The sequence below is a fragment of the Chiroxiphia lanceolata genome, chromosome 8 (genome assembly GCF_009829145.1).
Source record: "Chiroxiphia lanceolata isolate bChiLan1 chromosome 8, bChiLan1.pri, whole genome shotgun sequence".
Classification (NCBI taxonomy): domain Eukaryota; kingdom Metazoa; phylum Chordata; class Aves; order Passeriformes; family Pipridae; genus Chiroxiphia; species Chiroxiphia lanceolata.
In genome coordinates, this window is record NC_045644.1 from 14,586,707 (window position 1) to 14,598,943 (window position 12,237).

General features: G+C 59.2%; 1 protein-coding gene across 1 annotated transcript in view; it reads right to left on the reverse strand.

Moving 5' to 3' along the window:
- Positions 1-277: 277 nt before the first annotated feature.
- The window catches only part of SLIT1 (slit guidance ligand 1), a 61,885-nt gene continuing 49,925 nt past the window's right edge, over positions 278-12,237 (reverse strand). The window contains exons 21-37 of the mRNA XM_032695216.1: positions 11,341-11,473; positions 10,200-10,268; positions 9,744-9,815; positions 9,445-9,516; positions 9,070-9,141; positions 7,404-7,567; positions 6,920-7,044; positions 6,606-6,703; positions 5,829-5,968; positions 5,358-5,451; positions 5,044-5,181; positions 4,453-4,690; positions 4,231-4,361; positions 3,993-4,147; positions 3,630-3,918; positions 2,732-2,943; positions 278-2,646 (exon numbers count right to left, since the gene is read on the reverse strand). Coding sequence (XP_032551107.1) covers positions 2,402-2,646; positions 2,732-2,943; positions 3,630-3,918; positions 3,993-4,147; positions 4,231-4,361; positions 4,453-4,690; positions 5,044-5,181; positions 5,358-5,451; positions 5,829-5,968; positions 6,606-6,703; positions 6,920-7,044; positions 7,404-7,567; positions 9,070-9,141; positions 9,445-9,516; positions 9,744-9,815; positions 10,200-10,268; positions 11,341-11,473 — 2,447 coding nt within the window. The 3' untranslated portion in view covers positions 278-2,401. The remainder of the gene's footprint in view (positions 2,647-2,731; positions 2,944-3,629; positions 3,919-3,992; positions 4,148-4,230; positions 4,362-4,452; positions 4,691-5,043; positions 5,182-5,357; positions 5,452-5,828; positions 5,969-6,605; positions 6,704-6,919; positions 7,045-7,403; positions 7,568-9,069; positions 9,142-9,444; positions 9,517-9,743; positions 9,816-10,199; positions 10,269-11,340; positions 11,474-12,237) is intronic.

Genomic DNA, 12,237 nt, shown 5'->3' on the forward strand with positions numbered 1-12,237 from the left:
TCCATCCACACAGCAGGCACTGGCCCTATGGCTTCTCACACTGCCTCATGAAGTGACTCCCTTTGCAAGGCGTTGCATGGATAACCCCGGCTGCATGTCCCTCCACCATGTGGGTCACACTCTGGCCAGAAGCAGTGGCCAGGGCTGCTCCAGGAGTAGCAAATCATCCCCCATGGCAGGATCAACTCTTTCCAGCCTGTGTCACCTCCTCACACCCCCAGCAGCTCGCAAGCACTAGCTGCCCCCTTCTCCCCTCCAGGAAAGAAGAGGCCAAGCCTCTGAATGAATAAATGTCATGTTCACATGGAAGACAACATAGACAATACCAAACATCTCCTAAAACAATACAGCCTCTACCAGCGGAAGGATGCCCAGTGTCTCCCTCGCCAGCCTAGTACAAACCAACGTCTTCAATAGTGACACACACAAACCCCACGGGCCAAACAAAGCCACCGTCATTTTCCTGCCCAGTAGCATCTGTAAACAAAAAGAAAACATCATTTGTTGACCCCAAACATATAAAAATACTATAACAAAATGAAATACAAATATATATTAGAATCTGTAAGTATTCTGTATAAAGAGATACTTTAGCGGTTAGCGTACAGCAAGAACAGAAACACAACACAACCAAGCCCCAGCCGGGCCACAGGCAAAATGAGACGCGTCCCGGCTCCTCTGTGCGGCAGAGGAGCTCCCCTGGAGAGGGCATTGGTGGCAGAAACACATCTCCGTGGTGGTGGGAATGTCCTGGATACCAGTGGTGAGGAGGAACGGTGAGAGCACTGACAGCTGGGTGTGTCTGATGGAGATACCCGGAGCCCGGCTGCAGCTGGCAGTGTGAACCTGAAGCCAAAATGCTGGAGCGGTGTGGAGGGCTGCAGCCCTGGGATAAGTCTGTCCACCTGAGTGATGTGGAGTTTCAGTGTCCAGCCATGTGCAGTGTCCCAGGTCAGGCCCCCACCATCCTTGGCCCCCACAGTCAGACAGGTGATACTGCTGTGGATGTCAGGTGTGTGCAGCACCCTGGCATGAGTTCCCCATGTGCCTCTGCTCCCACTTCAGCCCAGCATATCCCCTGACACCGTGGGCTTTGGAGAGGTGCTGCCCAGGCATGGATACTTGAGTCCAAGAGCTGGTGGGTCCTGCCTTGGCAGTGGTCTTGGCTCCAGGTTTGCAGGCTTGGACATCTTCAGTCTCTTCAACTGGCCCTGGCACCCACAAGGCTGAGTCCCGGTGATGAACATGGCAAACTCACACCCTGGCTGTCCCAGTGGCCACCTGCTCCTGCTGGCTGGGTCAGTGGGACATGGGGCACCTTTGCCCAGCTGCAGACCCACTCCCCCAGGGCAGAGCCTGGAAGAAAGGGCCTCCTGTGCTGCCTCACATGGCTCCCACCTCTGAGCAGAGCCCTCTGAGCAGAGCCCTCTGAGCTGAGCCCTCTCCACATGAATGGTACAGTGCTGGTCCCCATGGCACAGGGCAGGTTGGCACTGGGACCCCCAGGGACATTTGCACACTGCTGCCTGTCCCCCACTCAGCGTGCCTGGCACTGCCAATGTGCCTTGTCCTGCTCCACCAGCATGGCCCTGATGTGATCAGAGTGGGCTGGACCCGTGCACGCCCTGTGCCCTGCTGAGCCCAGCTGGCATGCACAGACCAGGGGTGCCACCAGATGGTCAGGCTGTGGCCATGGAGCTTGTGACATTATTTAGGGCACTCTGGGCTCCAGCACCCTGGCCACCACACCAGGGAACTGCTTGCTGCAGCTGCTATCGGGGCAATAGCAGGTCCTTAGCAGGGAGACCAGGTCTGCTAGAGGAGAGGATGGGAAAACAGGCTCTGGGCTCACCAGGACTACAGGATGCTGGCTACACCATGCAGCCCTCTGTGAGTCACAGCTTGCCGTGGCTCACAGGGCTCTGCCATATCAGGCCCCTCTCCTCCAGTCCCAGGTGTTGGAAAAGGCCTCAGATCTCTTGGCTGGATGCAAGGGACAGGATTGCCAGGGAGGGAACACGCAGGGGACGCAGGCACTGCCCTCCATGGCTGTGGGGCTGTGCTGGCAGGGAGGCAGAGTGCCGTAAGGAGAGGGCAGGGGCAGCTGGGCAGGGTGCTCACGCTGTATCCACACATCTCTGTAGCTGCAGTTCTTAAAAAAATTCTCTATCTACACATTTGCTTTGCTTGTGGTTTTTTTTTTCTTTTCCTTTTTTTTTTTTTTTTTCTTTTTCTTTCCCAACCTTCTAGATGTACCAGCTCTACCCTCTGCCGGGCTCCTTGGATGCAGCTGCAGTTCGGAACACCCAGAGAGCAGCACCATGCCCGCAGGGCAAAGTGAGGTCCTTGGCTCTGGGGGGTCTCCCTGGCAGCCCCTCAGCTCTGCAGGGCCGGTGGCTGCTCACAGGCACTGGCTGCAGCCACACTTGCTGGGCTTCTCCACCTCCTCCACGAAGGTTGCACCGTTGCTGCACTCAAAGGCATATTTCCTGCGCCGGAGCCGCAGTCCAGTGCAGCAACCGGCGTCAGGGCCACCGCAGGTCCCCCGGCATTCCACCCAGGCCACCGGCCGCGTCGTCTGGCAGATGGCATAGCCCCGCTGCACCTGGTGGTAGTCCCGCACTGGCTCCCCACGGCACTCCGGCTCTGTGGGACAGTGGGACACCAATGCTTAGCCTGGTGTCGTGGTGTGGGGCTGCCCTCCTTGGACACCCACATCCTCAGCACCTACCTTGGTCACAGAGGGCTCCGGTGTAGCCATCATGGCACTCGCAGGTAGGCTGGCCACCTGGGGTGAGGTGGCAGTGGCCATGGATGCAGGGCTGGTGGTGGCAGGGGTCAGGTGGCTCAGCAGGCTGGTTGCAGAGGGCGCCCTGGTAGCCTTCACGGCACTGGCAGCTATAGGAGAGGGCGTCGAGTGGCAGGCACAGCCCATGCACACACCTGTGGGCAGCCGGTGCTGTCAGGACCTGCCAGCATGGCATGGCACCAGCGTGCATAGCCCACCAGCAGTGAGCATGGCATGGCTCAGCACCAGCACGGCACCAGCACACTATTGCACTGGGACCAGCACAGCACTGCCACAGCATGGCACTGGTACGGCACAGCCACGGTGGCACAGCGCCAGTGTGGTTCTGGCACAACACCACCAGCACAGAACAGCCCTGACACAACGCAGTGCCAGTGACACAGCATGGCAGTGCCTTGGCACAGCACCACTGTGATGGCACAGGGGAGGGTGGTGGACAGCCAGTGGGAGGTGTGGGTGGGGCAGCCAAGAGGAAGGGGCAGCCAGTGAGCAAATGATGAGAAGCCAATGAGGAAGACGGTAGCAATGAGCCGATGGAGCAAAGGAATTGTGGTGAGGCAGCCAATGGGCAAACCACAGCCAATGAGTCAATGGAGCAGCTCAGTTATGGGGGGGTCACCAATGAATTGGCACAGCCAAAGACCAAATAGGGCAGGCATGTCTCTATGAGGCAGCCGGTGGGTGAGGACCATGGCTGTTGGACAGCCAGTGGGGCTGTGCTATTGCTTCAAGACAGCCAGTGGGGCAGATGGGTCACTATGGGGCAGCCAACAGGACAGAACCATTGCTGCAGGGCAGCCAGTAGGGTGAGGGCACTCACTTGTGCCCCTGGCAGGGGCCACCACGGGGCTGGTCGCAGTGGGGCCCGTCCCAGCCGGGCTCACAGTGGCAGACGGGGCCCTGGGCGCCGGCGGGCTGGCAGATGCCATGGAGGCAGTAGAGCTTGCGGCAGGGCTCGCAGCCCGGCACCACCCCTGGTGTCATCCGCGTCTTGGTGAAGTCCTGCAGCTCGTTGTTGATGTAGAGGTTGCGGATGCATCCGTGGAAGCTGGTGCCATTGAGGAGCTGCCAGAGGCGGAAGGCAGCTGAGTTGACATCCACAGGCATTCCTGGGGAGAGCAGGACCATCAGCGCACCTGGACGCTCTCCACGCCCTCCATTGCTCCCCTGATCCCTGTCTCACCTCCCACATAGAGAGGAGCCTCACTGTTCAGTGTGTAGTGCTTCCCTGAGTTGTCCATGGTCATGGGGCTGCCACCGTCAATGGAGAGGTTCACCATCTGGTCGAAGGTCACCAGCTCCACGGTGTGGAACTGCCCATCGTTGATGGTCTCGGCACTGGGGGGATGGCTGGGTCACCAGGGATGCCCCAAGCCTGTGCAACAGGGGTCCCCAACGAGCAGGGAAGGGGTGGCAGGTACCTGTAGATGGCTGAGCTGGGGTGGGTGCCAGGGTCATAGCTGACCCTGACATGGCCCTGGTACAGCTCCACAGCCATGTGGTCACTGTCACCATTATACAGCAGGATGCCATTGCCTTCAGCTGTGGAGACCTGTCAGAAGGAGAGATGGGAGCCCACATCCCTGGGGCAGCATCCCCAATGCCAACCCCCCCTGACGTCCTCACGCCTCCCCTGCCCTCACCTGAAGGGTGATGTTGGCCCGTGGCCAGTCCTGCAGGTCAGTGAACTGCAGGTACGTGTCACGGTCCACGAAGTTGACGCTCAGCAGCTTCTCACACTTGGGGCCACCGAAGCCAGGCAGGCACTGGCAAAGGGCGCGGGCACCGCGCTCCACACACGGGGCCCCGTTTTGGCACTCGGCTCGCTCGCAGAGACCAGACTGGCCAGCGGTGTGGGGCGGCATCTCGCAGAGCTGGCCACTGTGGGGCCAAGGGTGCTGCTGGGCAGGGGGCTGGGAATGCGCCCTACACCCTGCCCACTGCCCCATAGGGCTCTAACAGCACCCCCTGGATTTGGGGTCCCTGGGGAGGCTCTCCAGGCACTGGCATCAGAGGGATGCCTAGATGTTGAGCTGTGCCCTGGGATCCCTACCCAGGGATGCTGGCTCCCTGCCCAGCTTCCATCCACAGAGACACACGCTTCCAGCCCCACTCCTTCCTTTCACACTGAGAGGGATGGATGGATGGACTTGGTAGCCAGGACCTGTCCCTCCTGCACAGTGACACATAACCATCCCCTCTATCCCAGGTGTCCCTTGTCTTCCTGGTGATACCTGTAGCCCTCAGTGCAGAGGCAGGAGTAGCCGTTCACCTCGTCCAGGCAGCGGGCGTTGTTCTGGCACCGGTGGTCTTGGCAGTCATCGAAGTCCTCGCTGCAGTTGCTCCCCACGTAGCCAGGGGCGCACACACACCTGGGGCAGGCAGGGGGTTCAGGGCTGCCCCTTCATTCTCCCCGCAACGATGGACTGCTCCTCCTGGCATCCCCCTCCCCATGCCCCCTCGCCAGCCTGTGAGATGCAGCCCCCCAAAAGTAAATCTACCCACTCTCGCACAGCCAGGAAAAGTGGTTTAGGGAGAGGAAGCTCACCTGGGCCCCTGGCTAGTAGAGATGCATGTGGAGTCGTGCTGGCATGGGTTGAGCTCAGATGAGCAGAAATCAGGTGGCTGCTCACAGAATTCCCCTGCAAGGCAGAAGAGGGGATGCCCATCAGCTCCAGGGACAGAGGGGCAGCCCCAGTCCCTGCGGGACACAGAGAACACCTGGGGGGCTCAGCTCAAGGCAGGGAGCTGCCGAGCCTGCGGCTTCCACCCTACAAACACAGGGCTCTGCTCCACTGGAGGCAGCTCCTGCCCGAGCCAGGCACTGAGGGCATCCCAGGGTGTGAGGGTTCAGCAGAGTGTACCCAAACTCGGGACAGCTGAGCCCAGAGGCCATGGTGATGGGCACTGGGACAGCAGGCAGAGTTGCTATTAGCCTCATGGGTGGGAGGGTAGTACTGGGCATATTCCCCTGCCAGGTCTGTGTGATTTGGGGATGGCTAGCCCCCATTGCAGGTACCTGTGTAGTGGGCAGGACAAAGGCAGGTGTAGTTGGTGGCACTGGGCACACAGGAGCCTCCGTTCCCACAGACGTGCTCCTTGCAGGGGTTGCTGGTGGCACGGCAGCTCAGGCCCTCGAAGCCTTCTGGGCACAGGCACCTGCCACAGGGCAGGGGGAGTGTCAAGGGGGAAAAGGAAATGGAGCGTTTGGGGGTGGTTCCCCCAGAATACCCAGTACAGGACCTTGGTGCAGAGCACACATCCACGACAAGAGCTGGGTTTGGTGTCCTCCTGTCGAACACTGGGTGCAGGGGTGGGTGGCAGCACAGCCTGCCCAAGGATGCCGAGTTGCCACAACAACGGGCTGGCTGTGCAGTCCACCTCCTCACCCCCAGCCTGCCATCTGTTTTCAGCTCCTAATTGCATCCCAGTTCCCGGAAAGGTGTGAAGCATTCAGGGCAGTGAGGGTTATGTGGGGACAAGGCAGCCTCGAAGGGAGCAGCAGTGACCCCAGGACAACAGAAACCAGTCCCAGCCAGAAATCCCACTACCCTTTACCTCCCCATGCCTCCTGTAGTGATGGGACCCCCTTTCTCTGTCATGACCTTGGTTCAGGAGCCTGAAGGGATGAGGGCCATGGGGAAGTGGAGCCAGACAGCATGGGCTGGAGCTACCATTTGAATCCAATATCCCAACTATATGCCCAAGGGAGCACACAGGAGGGGAAGGAAGTATCAGAACTCTCCATGCTGCTGCCCAAACACCTACCTTTCATGGATTCCTGTCCAGCACTCACCTGAACCCAGCTCCTTCCCCCTCCTCAGGCTGGCAGGTCCCCCCATTGGCGCAGGGGTTGGAGGAGCAGCCACTGAGGGGCACCTCGCAGTCCCTGCCCTGGGGAAGGATGGAGAGGTGGGAGCGAGGAGGGTGCCACGACACCTTGCCCAGCTCTCCCTGCCCCATCAGACTCAGTGGGACATTGGGGCAGACAGGGAGGGCAGATGGTCCCACAGACACAAGCCCCAGGGGCATGGCAAAGCCCCTACTCTGCTCCCTTGCCCTCTGCAGGGACATGTCCCCGTGCAACGGGGACCCCTGGGACTAGGGTACCTTGTAGCCGCTGGGGCAGGTGCAGCGGTAGAAGCTGAGGGGGTCATTGTGGCAGGTGCCCTGGTTCTGGCAGGGGCTGGAGAGGCAGGGATTGCACTTGGCCTGGACACTCAGGGAGGGTGGGCCTGTGGGATGGAAGGCACGGAGATGACCATCAGTGCGGGGAGTGATGGGGATGTGTCCTTTTGTGATCACTGATGTGGGGGGCAGAGCCTCAGCTGTGAGTGGGAGCAGGCCCTGCCCTGCCAGGGGGCTGTGCACCAGTAAATGGGACAGCCACCAGTTTGCTCAGTCACTAGGGATGTGCCACCAGCCAGGTAAGAGGATGGAAGCATCCTGGTCCCTCTCATCCACAAAGCAGCTCAACGGCTGAAATCCTGGAGCCACCCAGACTCAAGCACTGCTCTGCTGGGCAAGGGGCAGGAGGCAGCCCAGTTCCCTGTGACAGAGGGGGGCATGGACGGACACCATGGGCCCCTCTTACCTTGGCACTCAAACTTCTTGGCAGGGGTGGTGAGCAGCAGTTTGCCTTCCATGTCGGGGGGCCCAGCGCAGCGGGCGATGCCTGGCTCCTTGTACCCTGTCTTGACCCAGCTGGAGAGCCAGCGCAGGTTGCAGCTGCAGTACAGGGGATTGGCCCCGATGGCTCTGCAGGAGGAGAAGGGTAAAACTGCACCCACTGCCCCATGGAGGGAACTGGGCTTAGAGACCTTGGGATTGGGCACAACTGCAGTATTAGGCTGGGCTGCCACATGATAGGGGAACGAGTGCTCTTCCATTTCTGGACCCACCAGAGGTGCTGCTCATGGTGGGAAAACAGGGACACACAGCCCCACAATATTGCTCAGTTAGACCACCCTACTGCCAGCCCCACAGCCCATGTGGTGCCCCATGCTCTGCCTTGGGGTTTTCCTCCACTGCCCATACAGAAATCCTTAGCAGTCCTTCTGCAGTACACATACAAAGCTGCCTGGAGCAGCGAACTGGGCAAAGCATCTTGGGGCCGTGCAGAAACATTAGGACCTGTATGGGAGCTGCAGGGCCAACCTGGGCTCTGCTGTACAAGCATGCAAGACAGCGACAAAGGAGCAGGCTGATGGGGATAAGCAGTGGGTTGTGGCTGGAGCTCATGTAGACAGCATCAGGGGAGATGAGAGAATTTCTCTGGGAAAGGTTGACGAGAAGGGAGGGTTGCTCTGCTCCACAGCAGAGAAGGTCAGGGAAGCAGCAGATGACGTGGGAGGTTGAGGGGCTGGATGCCCCTTTGCATCCTCCTTGACTGCAAAGGTCAGCGGTGGTGGAGGGCTGGTGTGACCAACACCTGTGATGAAGGAAGGAGAACCCAGTCCTACAGCACCCACAGCGCTGGCTGGTGACACAGCTCTGCCTGTGGGAACTGGCAGTGCCAGCTGGAAGTGGCAAAGGCAGCACAGGCAAGGGAAAGCACAGCAGAGCGAGCAGTGCTGCTCCCCAAAAACACGGGGAGGTCAGGACTGGAAGTCAAAATGCTCCTTGCAGACTGAAAGAATAGTCTGAGACCCCCAGGATGACAAGAGCAGGACTGGCCACTAGTAGGCAGGTGGGAACAGCTTAGCAGAGACAGGGAGGGGACCAAATAGACACTGTGAGCAAAGCTGAACCCCATCCCCAGGTGGTGGGTACAGAGCAGTGGTCCTGAGGCACAGGCTACCTTAAAGAGGGGCTGAAACACCACCACTAGCAGGAGGACACTTGACAGATTTGCAGGGAGCTGTTGCAGGGAAGTGCGCTGGCAGAAGGCTAACAACACGCTGGTGTGGGTCAGAGTAGCCCCTGCCAACCCACAGCCACGTCACCATTTTGCATGGCTTGACTCACATGTTGGGGGACCCCAGAGACCTAGTGGATTGGGGAAGGACCCCACACGTCATCCAGCTGAGACCACAGGGCCATCCCAGCAGTACCGGGAAGCTCAGCTGCACACCTGGTCCTGAGCCCAAGCATGGGGAGGGAAGCAGGTCACAATACTACCCAACAAATGATGTCGCAAGTGCCAGCCCAGAGAAGAGGGGAGGAGGCAGCTCACTCTCCATGGAAGCCAGGCTTAGCCTAGTTTTCAGAAGTCTGAGCCTGGGTTCAGCCCTGAGCCCTGTGGAGTGGGAGATACTCACAGGTGAGACAGAGAGGTGACATCTGCAAAGATGCCCTCGGGGAGGCTGGAGATGTCATTGCCATGGAGAGACCTGCAGAGAACAGAGGGTTCTGTAATGCCCATGGCTCCAGGGTGGGCAGCAAGAACTGTGACCAGTTGGGCTGCCCCCGTCTCACAGGTCCAGGTGTGTGTTGCAGAGCTGAACCCCACCACACTGTCACTGTTGCAAACACACTGTCTGCTCTGAAGGGCTGTCAAACCCTGCTGTGTTCCTCTTGCAGCCTGTACCCTGCCTGCTTGCCTGCACCCAGCTCCAAGGGGGCATAAGGGACACAGGCAGCAGCAGAGAAAGGGCCAAGCAGGGCTGTGAGCTTGGCTACAGGCAGGTACTTACAGCAGCCGGAGGGAACGGAGGCCCTCGAAGGCCTGTGGAGGGATGCACTGCAAGGAGTTGTAGCTGAGGATCCTGCGGGAGGGAAGAAGGCAAACCAGCTGAGTGTCTAGCAAGAAACAGACCCTGGGCTACATGCTGCCCCTGCATGAACTCCAACTCAAACCACAGCTTCAGCCAGGAAGAAGGGTGAGACCCTGGTGTCCCCAGCACCCTCCAGTCTTTGGGGTTCCCTAAGAATAGCCCCCTGCAGCTCGGCTGGGCTGTATCCCGGTGTGGCATGCTACAAGGACTGCACTTACAGGGTGGTGAGCTGGCTCATGTTGGTGAAGGAGGAGTTGCTCAGGGAGCTGATCTTGTTGTTGCTCAGATCGCTGGAAAACACAAACCCCAGGGATTGGAGCCAGCTGGGCTCCGTCCCCTCTCACTGCTCCTCCACCTGCTCAGCTGCAAGAGGGTGCAAACAGCAGCACAACATAGCCTCCAAGGGAGTAGCAGGGCTGTCACACAGGGTGATGGCAGCAATGCCACTGTCCCACCTCTGCCCCATGCCTGGCACCACACAGGTGGTGAGCACCCAGGAGCCGAGCATCACTGTCATACAGCTGCGTTCCAGAGCAGAGGGGAGTCACAGAGGGATGTCAGGGGTCCCTGCATGCTGCCAGGCCCCTCCTCAGGATCACGCACCATGGCAAGAGCCCCTGTTCTCACCCACAGGTCCCAGCAGTGCCCCCCCCACCTGGGCTCCTGCTACTTACACAAGCTGCAGGTACTTGAAGGTAGAGAGCTGCCCTGGGACCTGAGTGAACTGGTTCCCATCCAGGTAGCTGCAAAGGAGAACAAGAGCACCTTGGGGTGGCTGAGAAGCAGGAGATCACTCCCTCTGCCCCCTCTTCCTCTTGTGCACCACCATGGACTTCGGGCTGCAAGAAGCATCTCCAGCATCACCTCCCTCCCAGCACCACTACAGGTGGGGGACTTGCATGGACTCACAGGCTGGCAGGACAGTTAGCACGAGTGCATTAGCACACCCAGGGGCTTGGCATGCAGGTTCCCTGGGGACAGTCTCCCAGCAGCCTACGTGTGCAAGTGTAGACAGCCATGTGCCGCTTTTACACATCTGATGTGAGCGTGGGAGGCCATAACCATTCCCAAGGCATGTGAGAGAGAGAGCGGAGGCTGTAGAGAGAGGAGGGGTGTGCAAGACAGTGGAGGGGTGTGTGGGGGTGGTGTGTATATGTTTGTGCACAATCAGTGCCTGCACCCCCTACACACAGGACTTGCTGCCGTCCCCCATCTCAAATGGGTACAGAGCCCCTTTTGCAGCGATGGGCATCAAGGAGCCTGCGCATCCAGATCTGGCACGGCTGCTTGGATGTCCCCCTGACCCCAGGCAAACCACATCCCATTGCCTGTGTGCTTGGGGCTGGGCCTGGATGTGCAGGGATGATATCTCTGCAGCTGTGGTGAGAGGGATAGCAGGGAGGGGCCAGGGAGGTGCCAGGGTGTCCCTGCCCCTGCCACTGATGGCAGGCTGCTGGGAACCAGAGAGCCCTGGGCTGCACGGCTGTGTGGGGAATGCAGCTGCAGGGAGTGGCTGTCCCTCGCTGACCCTCCCAAAAGTCAAAAAGCAGGGACCAAGGTGCTGTGACAACACCCCTTGCACATCACCGTTGGTATCCCTGAGTCAGCAGAGAGGCTCTTGCTGAGCCCCTTGCTGGTGTTGGGGCTGAACAGGGTCCCTTGGGTGGGTGAGGGTCCTGCTCCCACTACCAGGCCAGGATGAAGGTGTGGAAAGGAGTATCTCTGCCCTGCAACCCCAAAGCAAAGTCCCCCCATTCAGAACTGCAAAGTTGATGGTGGTCGCAGGGACAGTTTGGGCACTCGGCCACCACTCACAGCTCTGTGACGTTCTTGGGGATCCCCTTGGGCAGGGCCTTGAGATGCTTGTTGCTGCAGCGGACAACGGTGTCAAGGCAGGTGCACTCTTGTGGGCACTGGGGCCGAGGGATGCAGGTGGTCTCCTCCTTACCTACATCGGGCACAGAAAGCCACAAAGTCACTGTGGTCCAGTCCTTGGGCATTGTGTGAGGCCAGATTCAATGCCTTGTACCTCCCTAGGATGGCTCCCTTCCCATGCCAACCATGCTTCCTTGCCCCCAAAGCAGTTTGTTGCAGGCAACAGCCTCAGCACAGCTGAGAGACATCAGTGCAGGAATCATTCCTGTGCCCAGAAACTGTCTGTCCCACCAGTGTGGATACAACCAGACAGCTCAAGGCTGCTCTGATTTTCACCGTTTTCAAACAAAAATGCAGTTCCAAAGACAGCAGAGAGAAGGGTGCAGAAGAAGGGGCTCAGCCCTGCGAAACCTCCTAAAACAACCTCCTTCACCCATCTCCCAGACACAGGCTAGAGGGAGCGGATACTGTGCCAAGTAGCCAGAGGAGCTGGTATTGCTCCCCTTCCCTTCCGTGGCTCTGGGATCCTGTGGGAGAGGCGTCCCTGGGATAACCGTATGCTATCTGGCACTGCTAGGAAAGGCGCAGGATGCAACCCTTCAGTATTTGATGCGGTGGAGGAGGGAAAGCAGAAGAAAGGATGATTTGTTTGTAAATATTTTCCAGAGGGCTCAAAAGCTGCTCTAAATTTAAAAAAAAAAAATTTATAAAAAAAGGTTTTTCTCCCCACGCACACTCCCCGTCTGCTCCATCTGCCCAGCTCCAGCGCATGTGCAAGACTGAGAAGGGAGGGAGGGAGGGAGGGAAGGAGCAGGATGAACCCCAGTGGGCTTTGCC